Below are 17,265 nucleotides of genomic sequence, written 5' to 3' on the forward strand. Positions count from 1 at the left end.
AAACAAATCACTACTGAAAGCGCATGCTTTTTAAAATCCACAGAGAATACTAAATTAGTTTTTTTTGTGTAGAATTTAAGGCAAAAATTAAAATACAAAGCACGATTAAGATAAGACCAATAATAAACATTAGAAATCACCATTTATAGATTATTGCAATTAATTAAATCAGCAAGTTTTTCATATATTTTAAACCAGAGAGCAGTTTGTGAACGGTTTATAGTCCAGACGATAATTACTTCTTTTCTCCCTGACTTTCACCCACAAGCTTAAAGATTTCTTCAAGATTTATTCCTTCTTCGCAGACACCAAAGGCCCCGCCTGAAAAATGTAAGTGACTTCAATGTAGAACTAATAAAATAGATGAGTTAGTGGTTAGTGGTTTGGTGACATGTGAACTAGTGATTAGACCAGTTCTCAGAGACTAAATCAATAAACTATCTACACATGATACAAATCTATAAACTTAAGAGAATACACTCTGTTTAATACACTTAGAATAATGAAAGTTCTAAGGAAGACTGTCTCAAAAAATTAGAAAAGCTGAAATCACAATTACCTTGAAGATCACGATTTGTAATATGTAAAAGGCAGCATGTAAACGGTAGGCCTACTAGGTGTCGGTGATGCTGCTGCTGCTGCTGGTGGTTGGAACCTAGCTGTGAGATGAAGATGACCAGCTGCTGCTGATCTATTTGTAACTGATCTCAGACTGGGTCTAACGCGAGGCGCTCCAACAGCAGTGACCCCTCCACCGCGGGCTGAGTGGTGTCTACTGATTGTTGTCAGATCGGGAGGCTCTGAGGTGATCATCCACGCCGCACTGCCGCCGCCGCCGTGTTGAGACTCGGAGAATATCCCGAATGAATTTAGTTTACGGTTATTCCTCTTGAATCCGTCATAGAACGGACAGTATGATATTGTATGCGCATCATCGCCAGTCGCCTGACATTTAGGACACGTGTATCTCCTCAGAACCGGGCACGTCGTTCGACCCTCTGAATCTTTTAACGCGTGGTTTCTGTAAAAAGCCGGATCCTCGCCATTATTTCGACAGAACGGACATAGAATGTCCCAGTTTCTGCGACCTGTCAGTTTTAACAGATCTGCATAGAGTTTCAGAGTTTGAGGACCCAGTCTTCTCTGTGGAAGAAAGGGCGAAGTGCGCTGGTCTGCACCGGTCGGAGAATCGACTTGGATCGAAGCCGCTGCTGGAGTTAGTGGAGAGGTTATAAATACGTCTCTCTCCTCGCTGCCATCCCCTCTCTTACCCGCCGGCGGGGTTGTTGTAGCCGATAATCGCGGCTCCTTTTCTAAAACTTCGGTTCCATTCCGGTAAAATTCATTGAGATCGAAATCGTCGGATGTCGAGGAATGGACGCTACTGTTTAAACTGCACAAACGATCGCGTTTCCATAACTGGAAATAATCGTTAGATATAGCGAAAGGGGATTCACCACCGCGCTTCTCCATTATAAACCAGCAGCACTCTGAACCAACTGATCGGTCTATATAGATTGATCACTGAGTTAACACTGACTGTCAACTTTCGCGCTGAAACAGCTGACTCTACTTTCAACTTTCAACCAATCGGCGAATGCGTACGATTCAACCAATTAGCGAACTGGACAAACTCACTAACCCTAACCCTAACTCCCCTGAAGCGTCGACCTCATCTAGACTAATTACCCGTCACTATTTTATGAAAACATTTAACATCGAAAAAGGAAAAGGAAAATACGTTGTTTTATGTTACATGGGGGAAATCGCATCCAACCAATTATTATTTATCGTTTCGTGTTGATACGTAGCTGTTCGGGTTTTCTACTAACCGCATCAATTGGCCAATCAAATTCATACACATTATTGACAGCGTATACCTCGCTTACCCTACACCCCCTTCAATACAATCAGCCGGTATTCAGTTCGCGCGTTTGATGGTTGCAGGGTTTATCTGGAGAAACATGAAGGTTTTAATCGGTGCTAGTTTGTTACTGGGGGCTCTGTTATTCCTGATCCTACCCACATCACCACAGGGCGCCGCTAACGGCCCTAAAGTTACCGAAAAGGTTCGTATTAAATACACTACTAAGAATCCAATTTCATTTTATATCCCTCTAGCTCTAGCCTACCTCATCATGCTCATCATTTGTCACACTGTTGTTTTGTAATGTGCAGGTATATTTTGATATAACAATTGGAGGTGAACCTGCTGGCAAAATTGTGATCGGTCTCTTCGGAAAAACGGTTCCAAAAACGGCAGAAAACTTTGCAACACTCGCCGAGGGAAAAAAGAAGGTAAGAATCAAGCGACCTTTAAAACTAGACCTTTTCTTGGAGGGGGCAAGGGTTAAAGCCAAGGTAGTCCGAATATCAGTTATTACGTCTCTTACAACGGTTCAGTAGCAGGCCCAGGTAGTCAGTAACCCGTCTATGGTTCAGTTTCACAATCGGATATTTTCACAAACCACTTGTTGGTATAAGAAACAGCTTACCACCAACGATAGGTAACTAACTACATATAACCATCGTTACCGACTGACTCTATATTCCCAACCTCCCCTCTCTATTTCAGGCTGGTTCGCAAACATTGACTTACGTTGATAGCAAATTTCATCGAGTGATAAAAGATTTTATGATTCAAGGAGGAGATTTTACTCGAGGAGATGGAACCGGAGGTCGCAGTATTTATGGAGAGAAATTTGCTGATGAGAATTTTAAACTGAAGCATTACGGAGCTGGTTGGTTGTCGATGGCAAACTCAGGCGCGGATACAAATGGATCTCAGTTCTTTATCACAACTGTTAAAACTAAATGGCTCGACGGAAGACATGTTGTATTTGGGAAAGTTTTAGAAGGAATGGTAAGTGTATTATCAGTTTCAATTAACTTTGAGAAACGAGACAATACATGAAACCAGTCTCTACCAACAAACTAAACTAAATAGTGGGACATTGAAGCAAATAAATATAGGTTTACTGAGTCTTGAACAGATCCAACTAAATCCAGTTGACAGTAAGCAATTACCGGGGTATAAGCATCATCTAAACATTGACCCCCTCAATAGACAAAAACACTTCTAGATTCTCTTTTGGTAAATTTGAGACCGGTTTACTGGCTGGTCCAGGTCCGATATTTAGTCAAATCAGCCGAAAATAGTCTAGAAAACAGTTAGTTGAATTTGAGACCTGCTGAATTATTGATCTCTTGTGTCTGTTTTTTTCTGTAGTCTGTTGTTCGTAAGATTGAGCAAAGTAAAACTGGTGCAAACGATCGACCGGAAAAAGATGTCGTTATTTCTGCATCGGGAAGAATGAAAGTGGAAAAACCATTCTCCGTAGAGAAGAAAGGTGCTGATGAATAACACTCCTCTCACCTCACCTCATCTCATCCTATATCACTCCGAGATAATATCATTTTCATCCGTTTCAAATACTCAAATCAACAACTCTTAGATTTCAATTTCTGAGTTCTTTTCTCAATAAAAAATTATACTGATTCATTTACCTTTGTGGATTCAAAAATGATTAATAATATATTTTGAAATACTGTTAATATCCATATAGAAGAAACTACAAATAACGTATTAGATCAGTTATTTGGGAACGAGTTGTAAATGAATTATGTCTCGGCTCATATAATTCATGCATCTATTAAACTCATTTTGGCCTCAAATTCTTCATACAGGTTTTATACATGTAAATGTATATATATCCAATTTATGCAGCTAATAGTAATTTTTTGTCGGAATAAAAAATCTTTTTATAATTAAATTCTTTTGTTCCATCGACATCTGTTACAGAGAAAACCTGTTACAATAGACTCTGGTACGTTGCCACGCAGCTGATTGGCACGGATTATCACGTGCCCGGGAATCTTATTATCATGTGACAAAATGTCTTAAGCTCATCCAATTCTCTAACTCAGAATTCACTAGCAGTCTCGATGAGAATAACTGACCCCGGTTAGATCCGAGGTAATGAATGCTGAGTCTACTGTACAAGGATTATTTGGTTCTATATACCGGTAGAATAGTGATCTATTCTACATCAGAAAGCCCGGCTCTAGTCCCCCAGCCGCGCGCCAGTAGAGTAGTGAGTGATCTATTCTACATCAGTAAGCCCGGCTCTAGTCCCCCAGCCGCGCGCCAGTAGAGTAGTGAGTGATCTATTCTACATCAGAAAGCCCGGCTCTAGTCCCCCAGCCGCGCGCCAGTAGAGTAGTGAGTGATCTATTCTACATCAGTAATCCCGCCTCTGGTCCCCCAGCCGCGCGATGATGAATCCTGTATATAACCTACAGCTGAACGTTCACGCGATTTAAAACTGTTCTTATCATTTTTCATACGATTCACTGGTTCTTCAATAAAATCATGCAGTTTCTGTTGAGTGATTAAAGCATATTTTCTCAAGTCGTCTTGAACTGTATTTAATTTATTGATCAGGTCCGATTTATCGGTTGAATTGACGCATGATTCAATCTTTTCCAGCTACAAAATACAAATAAACACATCTCTAATAAATCTGCTGCAGTTTTATCGCTGAATTAATCATCATTTTCAAATGAAAGTTAACAATAGAGGAGGTTATGGTTGTTGGTAGCTACAGCAGGAATCACTTACAGTTTCTGGAAATATGACTCGTCTTGATTTAACATGTTCCGGAAGATCTTCATAAAGAACGCGTGATATCATACTGATAGCATCATCGGGTCTGTTTAACGCCGCGTACGCTATCGCCTGAATATAGATACATATACGCAGTGAGAACGATCGTTACCACTAGGGGGCGTTTACAGTCAGTTTGATTTTTACCTTTACGTTCAAAGCTGCTATAAACCGATCTTCATTTGCCGTCGCTAGAATTTCAAACGCTTCATTCGCGTGATTCTACAATAAGAGAAACTATAATCAACTTCTAACCCTAACCCTAATACTGTCTTGAACTGGCCTCTTTCTTACTCCCCTCTCCCTCTCTCACTCCCCCCTCTCCCTCCCTCCTCTCTCTCATTCCCCCTTCTCTCTCTCTCTCGCTTTGGCCTCAAAATCATAAAACTTACATGTTGCAGACAAAGTAAAGCCCCAAATACTCGACCTCTAACGGGAACATCTGCTTTCTTATTAGTCGTCGTTCTAATAATATCAACTGCTTTTTCATAAGACTCGGGGGTATTCTGAAAATAGATGAATCAAGTGACAAACTGGACTCAGTGCTGAGGGAGGGGGTGACGAAGGTGATAGTTACCTGTTTATAACAAGCTGCCAGAGCTAGTGTTGAACAATCTCTCGGAAATCGAATACTTTGTGACAATCTTTCAGATATTTCTTCATAAACTTTTATGACATCGTCGTATAATTTGTGTTCGTACAACAAATCCATTAGTATTAAATATGTCGACATTTGATCATAAAAATCTACTATTTCCTGTAAAACAAAAATCCACAATTCAAATATAGCCACAAGGCAGCAATAATACTGATATTGGTGTAAATTGAATATAATTGATTAATGAGATATCGACATTGATTTCATGATCTTTATAGGCATAATTAGATAATTTGGATGGAAAAGGATGTAATTAATGATATCTATAATTAAAATACTAACAGAGTCGTTAAATGCGTCTAAAGCTTGTCGAGGTTTCTTCAAATGATGAAACATTCTCATTACAATCGGACCAAATTGAAACGTGCCGAAATGTAATGATTTCTGAACCGCATATCTGAAAAATAATACATCAAAATACAGAACAGTTTAACTACAAATACAGGACCCAGTGTCTCGCAGTTCTGAGCTAAAAACTGACAACTGTGGAACGCTGGGTCCGCAGCGGAATTAATGGCCAATAATAGTGGAGGTGTGTATAAATACTTTTTGATCATTTTAACAGCTGTGTCTAATTCAGAATCAGTCTCAGCGAGACTCGCTACAGTTTTTAGATCGTCAGTGAATATCGTACAGTTGTCACCGGACGCCATATAACTCTCCATACGATGAAAAAAATCGTCTGAAATAGAAAGAAAAATACAATGAAATAATGTGCGTCATATTACTGAAGTTAGTCTAGTCACCTAGCCATCGTAGGGGACCCGTTGTAGGGAACCCGTCGTAGGGGACCCGTCGTAGGGAACCTGTAACAATGACTGGTATTCAGACTATACTGAAGTCATCTCTATTTCTAATTTTAAATTTGTATTTACCATTTAATTTACTAAGTGATTGTCCCTGATTAAATTATCCTCTCAATGGGGGCTGTTTCTTATAGTCATTGATTTGGACATAATAAATGGTCGACAATATGATTGTCCCAGACTCAGGGACCGGTTGCATAGTCATATCATATCATATCAGATTCAGGAGCTGTTAGACCACAGGCCGTTCTCCTGATCGAATCACTTCTGTTGAATTTGCCAATTTTGAATTATTACACTTTGCAAAAATCTAGCTTAGACTTAAGACTGGTGTAAGATCAACTAAGTTCTATAGCCAATCTAACAACTTAAGACCACTCTTGCGATTTAAAACCCCTTTTGGACTTAAGTCACGACTGTGCAACTCTGACCCCACCCAGCCAGGAGTTTTAGTTGGGACACTTTCATTCAGATCAATATCGACGGCCCAGTACAGTATCGATGTATGATTTTTGACTCACCTCTCCTGGAATGAACTCTTTCACGAGTTATCATTCTCTGTCGTTTATATCCTTCCAATCCGAGAATATCATCGCTAAACAACCCGAAATATCGACATCCTAGGTAAAAATACAAGTAAAATATATGAAATAAGACGATTTCGTTCGGTAATTATTACGATTTAGTTCCAGGAAGTCGGGCGGCATGACTCAATTATTTCATTAAAATTGCGCATTCTAACCACATATTTAGAGTAAAATCTCCCGAAACATTGAGAATCGACAATTAATCAAACATATAACTACCTAGAGTTTGTGAAGGTTTCCTTATTTGACGGAAGAAAACAATTTTTAGCGAGCAGTTGCTCAAATTTCTCAACATGGGCGCGGCCATTTTGGATAGACTGAACCCGGACATTTAGTCCGCTTCGGTGTCCGAAACCTCAGGGCTTCAATTTTTTAGATAGTATTTCAAAGGATTCTGTTATTTTAATTGAAGTTTGAATGCATTTTGAATGCAGTATAAGCCACAAATTTCTAGACAATTTTTGATTAGAAAAGCTTGCCTCCACACGACCTTGAGTATTGTAAAGTACGCGCAGTGTATGGCGTAAGGTATTCCGCGCTTTTCAATCGAAAACTAATTTAAGTGACACGACGAACAGATATCTTCAAAAATATGGTAATTTTTTCATATATCAGTAAAATACTTTAAACAAATAATAAAATTTGTATATGAAATAAATATTCTGAATCAAAGGATGAAATTTTTAAAGATCGAGTTGTAATTTGTTATTCGCTGGATCGTTAATTTTATTTACCTTTTGTGCTTTACCCGCGACCCCACTGGGTCCATTGCACTCGTTGACTGCGCGTGCTGCAGTTCGATGATTGTGGGTTCGAATCCCGATAAATTCTTAGGTCACATGACTATAAAATGGCAGCTCCCTTGTATATTAAATGTTAATTTGGAGATTCAAATTATTTTCATCTCATCTGGTAGTATTTAAATCACCACCAGAGTTTTGCAATTTAAGATGGCCAGTAGTGAAGAAAAACAGGTTTGAAATATCTCACTCAATCTCAATCAATTGCTTTTTGAAAACTTTTTCAACATTTTTTTTCGATTCCTTATTTATTTTGCATGTTGATGTTGTTGGATTGCAGAGTTTTGAAGATCTGAAACAGAAAGGCAATGATTGTGTAAAAGCTGGTAATCATGCTGAGGCTGTATTACATTATACGCACGCGATTAAACTAGAACCAAACAATCATTTACTCTACAGCAATCGATCGCTTGCATTTCTGAAAGTCGGTCAGATTTATTACGCTCGAGAAGATGCACTTGAAACAATTCGTCTGCAGCCTCAATGGGCAAAGGTATTTCATATAACTCCCCTCTCCTCCTCATGGTGGCTAGCTGCTCAGCCTCTCTCTGGTCAGCCCTGTTTTGTTGATAAGATTTTCTCTGGTTCTTGTCATTGCTGTTGAATGTAATTTTCAGGGTTACTTCAGGAAAGGTGAATCCGAGTTTCAAGCACAGAATTTCCAGGATGCTTTATTTACCTATCGTGTAAGGATTTGATTATTTGCCAGCCTGTCTATCTGTCCGTCTCTCGCTGTCTATCTGTCTGTCTCTCGCTGTCTATCTATTTGTTCGCTTTCATGAATCTTTGTGTTGAATATTGTTTTCAGCATGCGTTAATTTTGGAGCCTCAAGACAAGAATATATGGCAAGCGATTAGAAAAACTGATAGTGAACTGACTAAACAAAATAAAAGTAAGTTTATATAAATTTTATGTAAGTTTTAAGGTGAATCAATTTTCTAATTCATGATGCATAATTTCATTTCCATGCACTGATTGTATATTTAATATCTGGAATTATCTGTGAATGTTTTGGTTTTAGTTGAAAAGCGTTTACCGTATTATGGAGTTTGTCTTGGATTATTATTTGGTGCATCAATAGTATTATCAGATTCATTTCTAACCAAACAACCCGCGATACAGGTAACTATTACACACAGTCACCGCTGCTGCTGCTGTAGAAATGTGTTAAGAATGCTTATTTCTTGTTTCAGTATTTATTTCTGAAATGTTTACTAGTAGCTGTATTCGGAGGTATTGGTCTAGGATTATCAGTCGCTTATCGTTATTACATCAAAGAACAAAGAAAATCTCTACTACAACCACCACTAGATTTACTAGCAGGTATTTACACCACTAGATTTACTCGCAGGTATTTACACCACTAGATTTACTAGCAGGTATTTACACCACTAGATTTACTAGCGGGTATTTACACCACTAGATTTACTAGCGGTTATTTACACCACTAGATTTACTAGCGGGTATTTACACCACTAGATTTACTAGCAGGTGTTCACACCACTAGATTTACTAGCAGGTATTCACACCACTAGAGTTACTAGCGGGTATTTACACCACTAGATTTACTAGCAGGTGTTCACACCACTAGATTTACTAGCAGGTATTCACACCACTAGATTTACTAGCGGGTATTTACACCACTAGATTTACTAGCGGGTATTTACACCACTAGATTTACTAGCGGGTTTTTACACCACTAGATTTACTAGCAGGTATTTACACCACTAGATTTACTAGCAGGTATTTACACCACTAGATTTACTAGCGGGTATTTACACCGCTAGATTTACTAGCAGGTATTTACACCACTAGATTTACTAGCAGGTATTCACACCACTAGATTTACTAGCAGGTATTCACACCACTAGATTTACTAGCAGGTATTTACACCACTAGATTTACTAGCAGGTATTTACACCACTAGATTTACTAGCAGGTATTCACACCACTAGATTTACTAGCAGGTATTTACACCACTAGATTTACTAGCAGGTATTTACACCACTAGATTTACTAGCGGGTATTTACACCACTAGATTTACTAGCAGGTATTCACACCACTAGATTTACTAGCAGGTATTTACACCACTAGATTTACTAGCAGGTATTCACACCACTAGATTTACTAGCAGGTATTCACACCACTAGATTTACTAGCAGGTATTTACACCACTAGATTTACTAGCAGGTATTCACACCACTAGATTTACTAGCAGGTATTTACACCACTAGATTTACTAGCAGGTATTTACACCACTAGATTTACTAGCAGGTATTTACACCACTAGATTTACTAGCAGGTATTTACACCGCAGCCCAGCGACGTTCTTTGACTGCCAACATTTAATGTCAACCATTTACTGCGGGTGTTTAGTATTAACCTATCTCTGTCGGCCGGTGTTTAGTGTTAACATATCTCAGTCTGCCGGTATTTAGTGTTATGGGTTTTATTTCAGAATTGAACGGTGATAAGAATAATGAGGGATCAAATACAGTCGGCAATCGTAATAAGAGATCAACAACTCGTGGAGGAGGAGAGGAGAGTGGAGGGAAGGAGGAAAAACATCCTAAACGTAAAGGAGGAGCTTCAGCCGGACGTCTTCGGTTCAAAAAGGGCAAATCTTAAAATCGCCCTCCATAAGACACTAGTGACACCTGTCGATAGACACTAAAACTAATTAGTCCAATGTTATACAATGTTGTAAAGAAATTTAAATTATTATTAAATAAATTTATACGTTTAGTTAAGTGTTTGATTGTATTAAGCAGGCAGCTAGCTTCCCCGTAAATCAGTCAGCCAGGCAGCTACTCAGTCAGGGTACCGGGAGAGTACCACCACGTCAGGGTACCGGAAGAGCACCACCACGTCAGGGTACCGGGAGAGTACCACCACGACAGGGTACCGGGAGAGTACCACCACGTCAGGGTACCGGGAGAGTACCACCACGTCAGGGTACCGGGTGAGTACCACCACGTCAGGGTACCGGGAGAGTACCACCACGTCAGGGTACCGGGAGAGTACCACCACGTCAGGGTACCGGGAGAGTACCACCACGTCAGGGTACCGGGAGAGTACCACCACGTCAGGGTACCGGGAGAGTACCACCACGTCAGGGTACCGGGAGAGTACCACCACGTCAGGGTACCGGGAGAGTACCACCACGACAGGGTACCGGGAGAGTACCACCACGTCAGGGTACCGGGAGAGTACCACCACGTCAGGGTACCGGGAGAGTACCACCACGTCAGGGTACCGGGAGAGTACCACCACGACAGGGTACCGGGAGAGTACCACCACGTCAGGGTACCGGGAGAGTACCACCACGTCAGGGTACCGGGAGAGTACCACCACGACAGGGTACCGGGAGAGTACCACCACGTCAGGGTACCGGGAGAGTACCACCACGTCAGGGTACCGGGAGAGTACCACCACGTCAGGGTACCGGGAGAGTACCACCACGTCAGGGTACCGGGAGAGTACCACCACGTCAGGGTACCGGGAGAGTACCACCACGTCAGGGTACCGGGTGAGTACCACCACGTCAGGGTACCGGGAGAGTACCACCACGTCAGGGTACCGGGAGAGTACCACCACGACAGGGTACCGGGAGAGTACCACCACGTCAGGGTACCGGGAGAGTACCACCACGTCAGGGTACCGGGAGAGTACCACCACGACAGGGTACCGGGAGAGTACCACCACGTCAGGGTACCGGGAGAGTACCACCACGTCAGGGTACCGGGTGAGTACCACCACGTCAGGGTACCGGGAGAGTACCACCACGACAGGGTACCGGGAGAGTACCACCACGTCAGGGTACCGGGAGAGTACCACCACGTCAGGGTACCGGGAGAGTACCACCACGACAGGGTACCGGGAGAGTACCACCACGTCAGGGTACCGGGAGAGTACCACCACGTCAGGGTACCGGGAGAGTACCACCACGTCAGGGTACCGGGAGAGTACCACCACATCAGGGTACCGGGAGAGTACCACCACATCCAGTATAAAGAACATCAGAAGTGAATTTCATTGATAAAGAGTTAATTTATTTTAGTTCACATACAAACTGAACATTAATCTATTCTAATTATTTATAATACAGTCAATCAAATTGTGTCTAATTCACACAGAGTTTTTACTTGGACAACATTTCAGTCATTTCTGGTACAGCCTAAAAATAGAAATAAACAAACAAACAACACAATAAATAGGTTTTAACTGAGCAAAAATGTAAAATTCACCGGTTTGGAAATTGAACATACTTTAAATAGATCAGCGACTAATCCAAAATCAGCTACTTGGAAAATTGGAGCTTCTGGATCTTTGTTTATCGCAACAATTACTTTACTATCTTTCATTCCGGCTAAATGTTGGATGGCTCCAGAAATTCCGACAGCAATGTACAACTCCTGAAATATACAACAATACAAATGAAGTCTTCGACCAACAGATATACCGATCAGAGACTGGATAGTTATGGTGTCATTCATTGCACCCAGGGAGAGGTGGGTCGAGAATTGATCATTTCAACCTATATACATAAGGCTTAAAAACTTGATACCTTGTTTCTTTGTCTGCTGAGCTCATAAAATGACCCACCCATTCGCCTATCTACCTTGTACATAACTTAATTTAATCATGATCATCAGGCTAACAATAACAGACCCAGAAACTATAGAAATGATTTTATACAATAGTGACCCGGTCACTGCAGCCCGGCCGCTGCGGCCCGGCCACTGCGGAGAAACAAGGCATTATTTTTAGCCCAATGTTTAAATTTAGTTATGAAAGGGAGGTAGGAAATTTATTACTAGAGCACATACTGAACCGCTGCCTCCAGAACTGGGTTCACATCACCTATTTTCAGCCCCCCCCCACCTCCATTCAGCCGAGAAACTTAACAGTGCAACTATTTTTACCCCTTCTCCACCTGAGAGACTCAACAGTGCCCGAGAGACTTACCGGTGCCCGAGAGACTAAACAGTGCCCGAGAGACTCAACAGTGCCTGAGAGACTAAACAGTGCCCGAGAGACTTACCGGTGCCCGAGAGACTAAACAGTGCCCGAGAGACTTACCGGTGCCCGAGAGACTTACTGGTGCCCGAGAGACTTACCGGTGCGACTATTTTTCCAGTCTGTCCGACTTGCATATCATTGGGTACGTAACCTGCGTCTACGGCAGCCCGAGAGGCTCCGACTGCTGCGTTCATTTTATCAGCCAGATCGTACAATAGTTTAAAATTATCACCACTCTTTAACCCTCTTCCTCCCGATACGACCGATTTAGCACCTGCTAATTCCGGCCGATCGCTTTTATGGATTTCCTGTCCGACGAAACTCGATAATTCATTTTTACCCGACGGAGCTGGAGCTAAAAATATAACAATCAAATAAACGAACGAACGAACTGGAGACCGGATGATCGCGAGATGTGAATACTAACCATTCTCAACGGTAGCTGATCCACCATCAGTTTCAGCAGGTGCGAATGACGTTCCTCGTACTGTTATCACTTTAACAGATTCGGGAACTTTAACCGTTTGAATCGCGTTTCCTTAAAATGAGGAAATTAACACAAATGAATATAAATACTTGATTTTGTCCCATTTTACTATGAATAGATTGTTTACCTGCGTATATAGTGCGCACGAACGTATCAGCTGATTTCACTTCCGTTATATCTGAAACCGGTGCTACGTCTAATTTCGCGGCTAATCTCGGTAAAACGCTCTGAAAAATAAACAAACAAACTTCACGCATGAACTGTCGATTGAGAGAGTGTCGTTTTATAAACAGTTTTCACGGTGAATACCTTTCCAAAAGCTGAAGCTCCAGCGACGACATGCGTGAATTTAAACTGTTCCTGAGCAGCCATTAAAACAGGTGTAACACTTTCTGTAAAACAACGCGATTCAATATAAAACATGTTGTGTTTAGAGTGGAGCGGGGTTTGAATAATCAGATACCGAACCTGGTAGAAACCCTTTCAATTCCTCGCTATCTGCTAAAATTACTTTATTCACACCAGGAATTTTACCAGCTTCAGCAGCAACCTAGAAATAAATAATACATTTCCACAAATTTTCATCAATTATTTTGAATATTCTCGGTTCAACCATCGCTAACCAGAGATGAATACAATCAAGTTTATGCCAATTTGAGAGGCTGTCTGTACATTAGTAAAAGTCACTGTTGGTGGTAAGCTAATTATAATCGGATGAGCTTATACCAATTCGTGGTTTGTGAAAATATCCGATCGTGAAACTAAACCACAGACAGGTTACTGACTAACTGTACATAGGCCTATGGCCTTTTATAATGGTAAATAATGATATGATATGGCGTTTCTGAACGCTAAATCTTCATTGGATTAATGCATCATAAACACAGATAAACTGCTTATCAAATGGAATTGAGGATCAAAATGTCGCAACTGATTAATTAGGCCTACAGAATGGCAGATTGAAATCTCGCACAGACGGAGTGGAGAGGCATGTGACGTGTGACACTGACAGTCATTATTGTATCAAATATAGTTACTAACTCCTTGAGTCTCAGTATTATACCTCAAACAGTCAGAGGTTAGGAATGAGGGCGGCCGGGTTTTAGTCTTACCTGACTACATCCGGTTCCAGCTACGATACAAGTGATATCTCCGCCGATCTGTGCAGCTGCGGTAGCTGCATTTAACGTGATCGGTAATAGTTTCTCATTGTCATGTTCAGCTACTATCAGTGTACTGTTCAAACGTTTCAATATTCCGGACTAGTGCGAAAAATAAACAGTGAGTGAATTATACAACAAGCAATAAAATTCAATTGATTGATCATTTTCATGATCGATGATATTTGGAGTTTGATACTGACGCAGTATTTAGTGATGTTTGTTTGTCGGAGGCAACCACTCCTCACTGTCGATGAAAACATCTCGCGGCTGAGCTCGAATAGTTGATCGTTAGTAAATCAAGGCGGTATTAAACTAGTTTAAGAGAGGCGACGAAACTGGAGAAATCTGGATTGATTTTACATAATCCAGTTCATACTCGTTCTCAGGACGCAGAGTATGGTTGTCTTAAAACACGGATAAGGACTTCGTCCGTTCCGGATTTTACTTCATTTAAAATACCTAATTTCTATTAAAAATACAATATCGCTCTGCTTTGATTGCTTGTATCAAATTGTGGAGGGAATGAAATAATTCATAATTAAATACTCGACTTCAAAACGTTTTAAATCGAGTGCTGCCCTCTATCGGTCTTTCACATACATCGGTCAAAATGGTGGGTACACATTTCTATCTGTATTTGATTGAAATCGCTTTTAATCGAGTCTTTCTGCGACGAATTTTCTGCATCAGATCGATTCATACTATTCACACAATTCTATCGAATCGGTTGATATGTTTATGATGTTTTTAAAACTTGTCAATAATTCACCTAAATGAATTTAAAATCGTCGCAGAATTTTCCCGGAAGCGAATTCTTGGCGATTATTTTCATCTTCAACTGAACAATTAACAGTTTATAATTGATTTCGAGGCCTGTAACAAACAACCATTCATCAGTCATCCCCCTCTGCAGCACGACTCTCATAACATATCATGATGTGATGCACTGCGCTGTGGTCCTCAAGTGAAATATGACCGATTTTATAATCATTATTAATTATTGGCAATGCTAACTTATCATCGGTTTTGTTCTGATTTTTTTTTGTAACAGGCTGAAACTGAACAAGAACTCATTGAGAAGAAGAAGAAGAGAACCTTCAGAAAATACACCTTCAGAGGTGTTGATCTGGATCAGCTTCTAGACATGTCCAGGTACGCACGGGACCCTTGGCCTTATACTAGCAGTAACCCCCGCCCGGGGCCAATCTGGCTCAGCGACCCGAGCCCTGTAGTGATGTCGTAATGATGATTGTTTAATACCGCCCCAGTCTGATAAATCTATGACTGATTGGTTCAAATATCTGATTATTCGACATCAACTACGGCTACTAAACAGTTTTAATGAATGTATATTTTATTGTCTGATAACAGATTTTGCTTAAGTCTTTAGAACGGATACCTCTTATTGACCTCGATACAACCAGTTAATCTGTCAATCCGGAATGAACCATTTTCATATCCTGAAACATTGATTAAAAGCCCTTTTTAATTCGTGTCGAATGAGTCTTTTTAATTAAGATAAATGAAGTTAATCAATAAAACAGGTGATATTTTGTGTTGCAGTGAACAGCTGATGGAGTTATTTCACTGTCGAGCCAGACGTAGATTTAACAGAGGTCTCAAGAGTAAACCACTGGCTCTGATTAAACGACTGAGGAAAGCTAAAAAAGAGGCTGGACCGTTAGAAAAACCAGAGGTAAGTCATCGTACCCCGCATCGCGATCGGATGAATCCCCCTCTTATTGAAATCTACTCATGAATTTGTTAAATATTATTCAGGTTGTAAAGACACATTTAAGAGATATGATAATTGTACCTGAAATGATCGGAAGTGTCATCGGGGTTTATAATGGAAAAACATTCAACCAGGTTGAAGTAAAGGTCAGTATTAATTCAACACTTCTCCTTACTGCAGCTATTAATATGATGACTTGTAATTACCGCCCCAGTCTGAATTACCACATGACTGATTGGTTAAACTGTCTGATTAAAACTTTGATTATTGTTAAATGTCCCATCAATCCCCTTATGATGTCATAGGGGATGATGCTTTTAGAATATGATGACTTGTAATTACCGCCCCAGTCTGAATTACCACATGACTGATTGGTTAAACTGTCTGATTAAATCTTTGATTATTGTTAAATGTCCAATCAATCCCCTTATGATGTCATAGGGGGATGATGCTTTTAGAATATGATGACTTGTAATTACCGCCCCAGTCTGAATTACCACATGACTGATTGGTTAAACTGTCTGATTAAATCTTTGATTATTGTTAAATGTCCTATCAATCCTCCTATGATGTCATAGGGGGGTGATGTTTTTAGAATATGATGACTTGTAATTACCGCCCCAGTCTGATTTCATCCATGACTGATTGGTTAAACCGTCTGATATGCCCCCCTTGTGAAACCCCTGGTAGTTCTGAGGTATATTGTTACAATGTGAAATGAGGTTCGTTTGTTTGTTTTTCAGCCTGAAATGATTGGTCATTATCTGGGTGAATTTAGTATCACGTATAAACCAGTTAAACACGGTCGTCCTGGAATCGGTGCCACTCATTCATCTAGATTCATCCCTCTTAAATAAACTCTGTATCAAGTTTAATAAAAACAACTACATGTAAGAGATGAAATGATATTCTTTATTTCAATAATCTTGAAGTCGTTTCTTTTCCTGCGCTACTGATCGGTTATCACTACAAGATTCCCTCAAGGATTGGTTCGGTTTTCACTACATGAAAACTCCCTTCAGTTATCACTACAAGATTCCTTCTGGGACTGGCTCTGTTTTCACCACGGTTCTCACTAGGACTGGATCGAAGCCAGAATATGACTAGGCGGTTAATCAGGATAAAACGATAGGATACCGCGTTTACAAAAGACTGGTTGCGATAGGGACCGGTAACCAGTCTAGGTCGACTGCCTCCAGCGCGAACGCAGTAAGGGTTGCTCCGAGAATTTTCAGATACGGCGAATGAGGAACGAATGATGGTCGAATTAGCCCTAGGAAAAAGATCGTAAGTCTTTCCTTACCTAGGAATTAATTTGTCATTAATTCGACCATTGGAC

The 17,265-nt window shown here is 40.6% G+C and overlaps 5 protein-coding genes and 3 non-coding genes across 10 annotated transcripts in view; 6 read left to right on the forward strand and 2 right to left on the reverse strand.

Moving 5' to 3' along the window:
* The window catches only part of LOC141905055 (small ribosomal subunit protein uS19-like), a 251,138-nt gene extending 234,309 nt beyond the window's left edge, over window positions 1–16,829 (forward strand). For 2 of the 3 annotated variants that reach the window (XM_074793786.1, XM_074793785.1), the window contains exons 2-5: window positions 15,242–15,343; window positions 15,755–15,887; window positions 15,971–16,072; window positions 16,670–16,829. In XM_074793786.1, the coding sequence (XP_074649887.1) occupies window positions 15,242–15,343; window positions 15,755–15,887; window positions 15,971–16,072; window positions 16,670–16,783 (451 nt within the window). In that variant the 3' untranslated portion in view covers window positions 16,784–16,829. Of the gene's footprint in view, window positions 1–14,757; window positions 14,805–15,241; window positions 15,344–15,754; window positions 15,888–15,970; window positions 16,073–16,669 lie in introns of those variants that run through there. The other variant, XM_074793783.1, reaches the window with a different exon arrangement.
* On the forward strand, window positions 1,864–3,490 carry LOC141906172 (peptidyl-prolyl cis-trans isomerase 5-like). The gene is made up of 4 exons (XM_074795400.1): window positions 1,864–2,069; window positions 2,179–2,298; window positions 2,576–2,863; window positions 3,230–3,490. The coding sequence occupies exons 1-4, from the start codon at window positions 1,938–1,940 to the stop codon at window positions 3,362–3,364; spliced, it is 675 nt and encodes a 224-aa protein (XP_074651501.1). The 5' UTR covers window positions 1,864–1,937; the 3' UTR covers window positions 3,365–3,490.
* Window positions 3,812–7,022, reverse strand: LOC141906171 (pentatricopeptide repeat-containing protein 2, mitochondrial-like). The gene is made up of 9 exons (XM_074795398.1): window positions 6,937–7,022; window positions 6,652–6,750; window positions 5,871–6,006; window positions 5,607–5,721; window positions 5,244–5,423; window positions 5,059–5,172; window positions 4,814–4,888; window positions 4,622–4,738; window positions 3,812–4,489 (listed from the first exon to the last, which is right to left on the reverse strand). The coding sequence occupies exons 1-9, from the start codon at window positions 7,010–7,012 to the stop codon at window positions 4,232–4,234; spliced, it is 1,170 nt and encodes a 389-aa protein (XP_074651499.1). The 5' UTR covers window positions 7,013–7,022; the 3' UTR covers window positions 3,812–4,231.
* On the forward strand, window positions 7,558–10,218 carry LOC141905985 (uncharacterized). The gene is made up of 7 exons (XM_074795118.1): window positions 7,558–7,691; window positions 7,798–8,010; window positions 8,135–8,203; window positions 8,326–8,410; window positions 8,540–8,640; window positions 8,712–8,841; window positions 9,978–10,218. The coding sequence occupies exons 1-7, from the start codon at window positions 7,668–7,670 to the stop codon at window positions 10,145–10,147; spliced, it is 792 nt and encodes a 263-aa protein (XP_074651219.1). The 5' UTR covers window positions 7,558–7,667; the 3' UTR covers window positions 10,148–10,218.
* LOC141905054 (putative electron transfer flavoprotein subunit alpha, mitochondrial) lies at window positions 11,561–14,570 on the reverse strand. Its single transcript, XM_074793782.1, has 9 exons — window positions 14,392–14,570; window positions 14,141–14,290; window positions 13,497–13,578; window positions 13,338–13,420; window positions 13,156–13,255; window positions 12,969–13,079; window positions 12,640–12,896; window positions 11,788–11,934; window positions 11,561–11,696 (listed from the first exon to the last, which is right to left on the reverse strand). The coding sequence occupies exons 1-9, from the start codon at window positions 14,449–14,451 to the stop codon at window positions 11,661–11,663; spliced, it is 1,026 nt and encodes a 341-aa protein (XP_074649883.1). The 5' UTR covers window positions 14,452–14,570; the 3' UTR covers window positions 11,561–11,660.
* Window positions 15,426–15,502, forward strand: LOC141906570 (small nucleolar RNA SNORD31). The gene has a single exon (XR_012619368.1). It is a non-coding gene; the product is annotated as a small nucleolar RNA SNORD31 (small nucleolar RNA).
* LOC141906573 (small nucleolar RNA SNORD31) lies at window positions 16,109–16,183 on the forward strand. Its single transcript, XR_012619371.1, has one exon. It is a non-coding gene; the product is annotated as a small nucleolar RNA SNORD31 (small nucleolar RNA).
* Window positions 16,517–16,592, forward strand: LOC141906571 (small nucleolar RNA SNORD31). Its single transcript, XR_012619369.1, has one exon. It is a non-coding gene; the product is annotated as a small nucleolar RNA SNORD31 (small nucleolar RNA).
* Window positions 16,830–17,265: the final 436 nt, after the last annotated feature.

Source organism: Tubulanus polymorphus, chromosome 5 (genome assembly GCF_964204645.1).
Source record: "Tubulanus polymorphus chromosome 5, tnTubPoly1.2, whole genome shotgun sequence".
In the NCBI taxonomy this organism is placed as follows: Eukaryota; Metazoa; Nemertea; class Palaeonemertea; order Tubulaniformes; family Tubulanidae; genus Tubulanus; species Tubulanus polymorphus.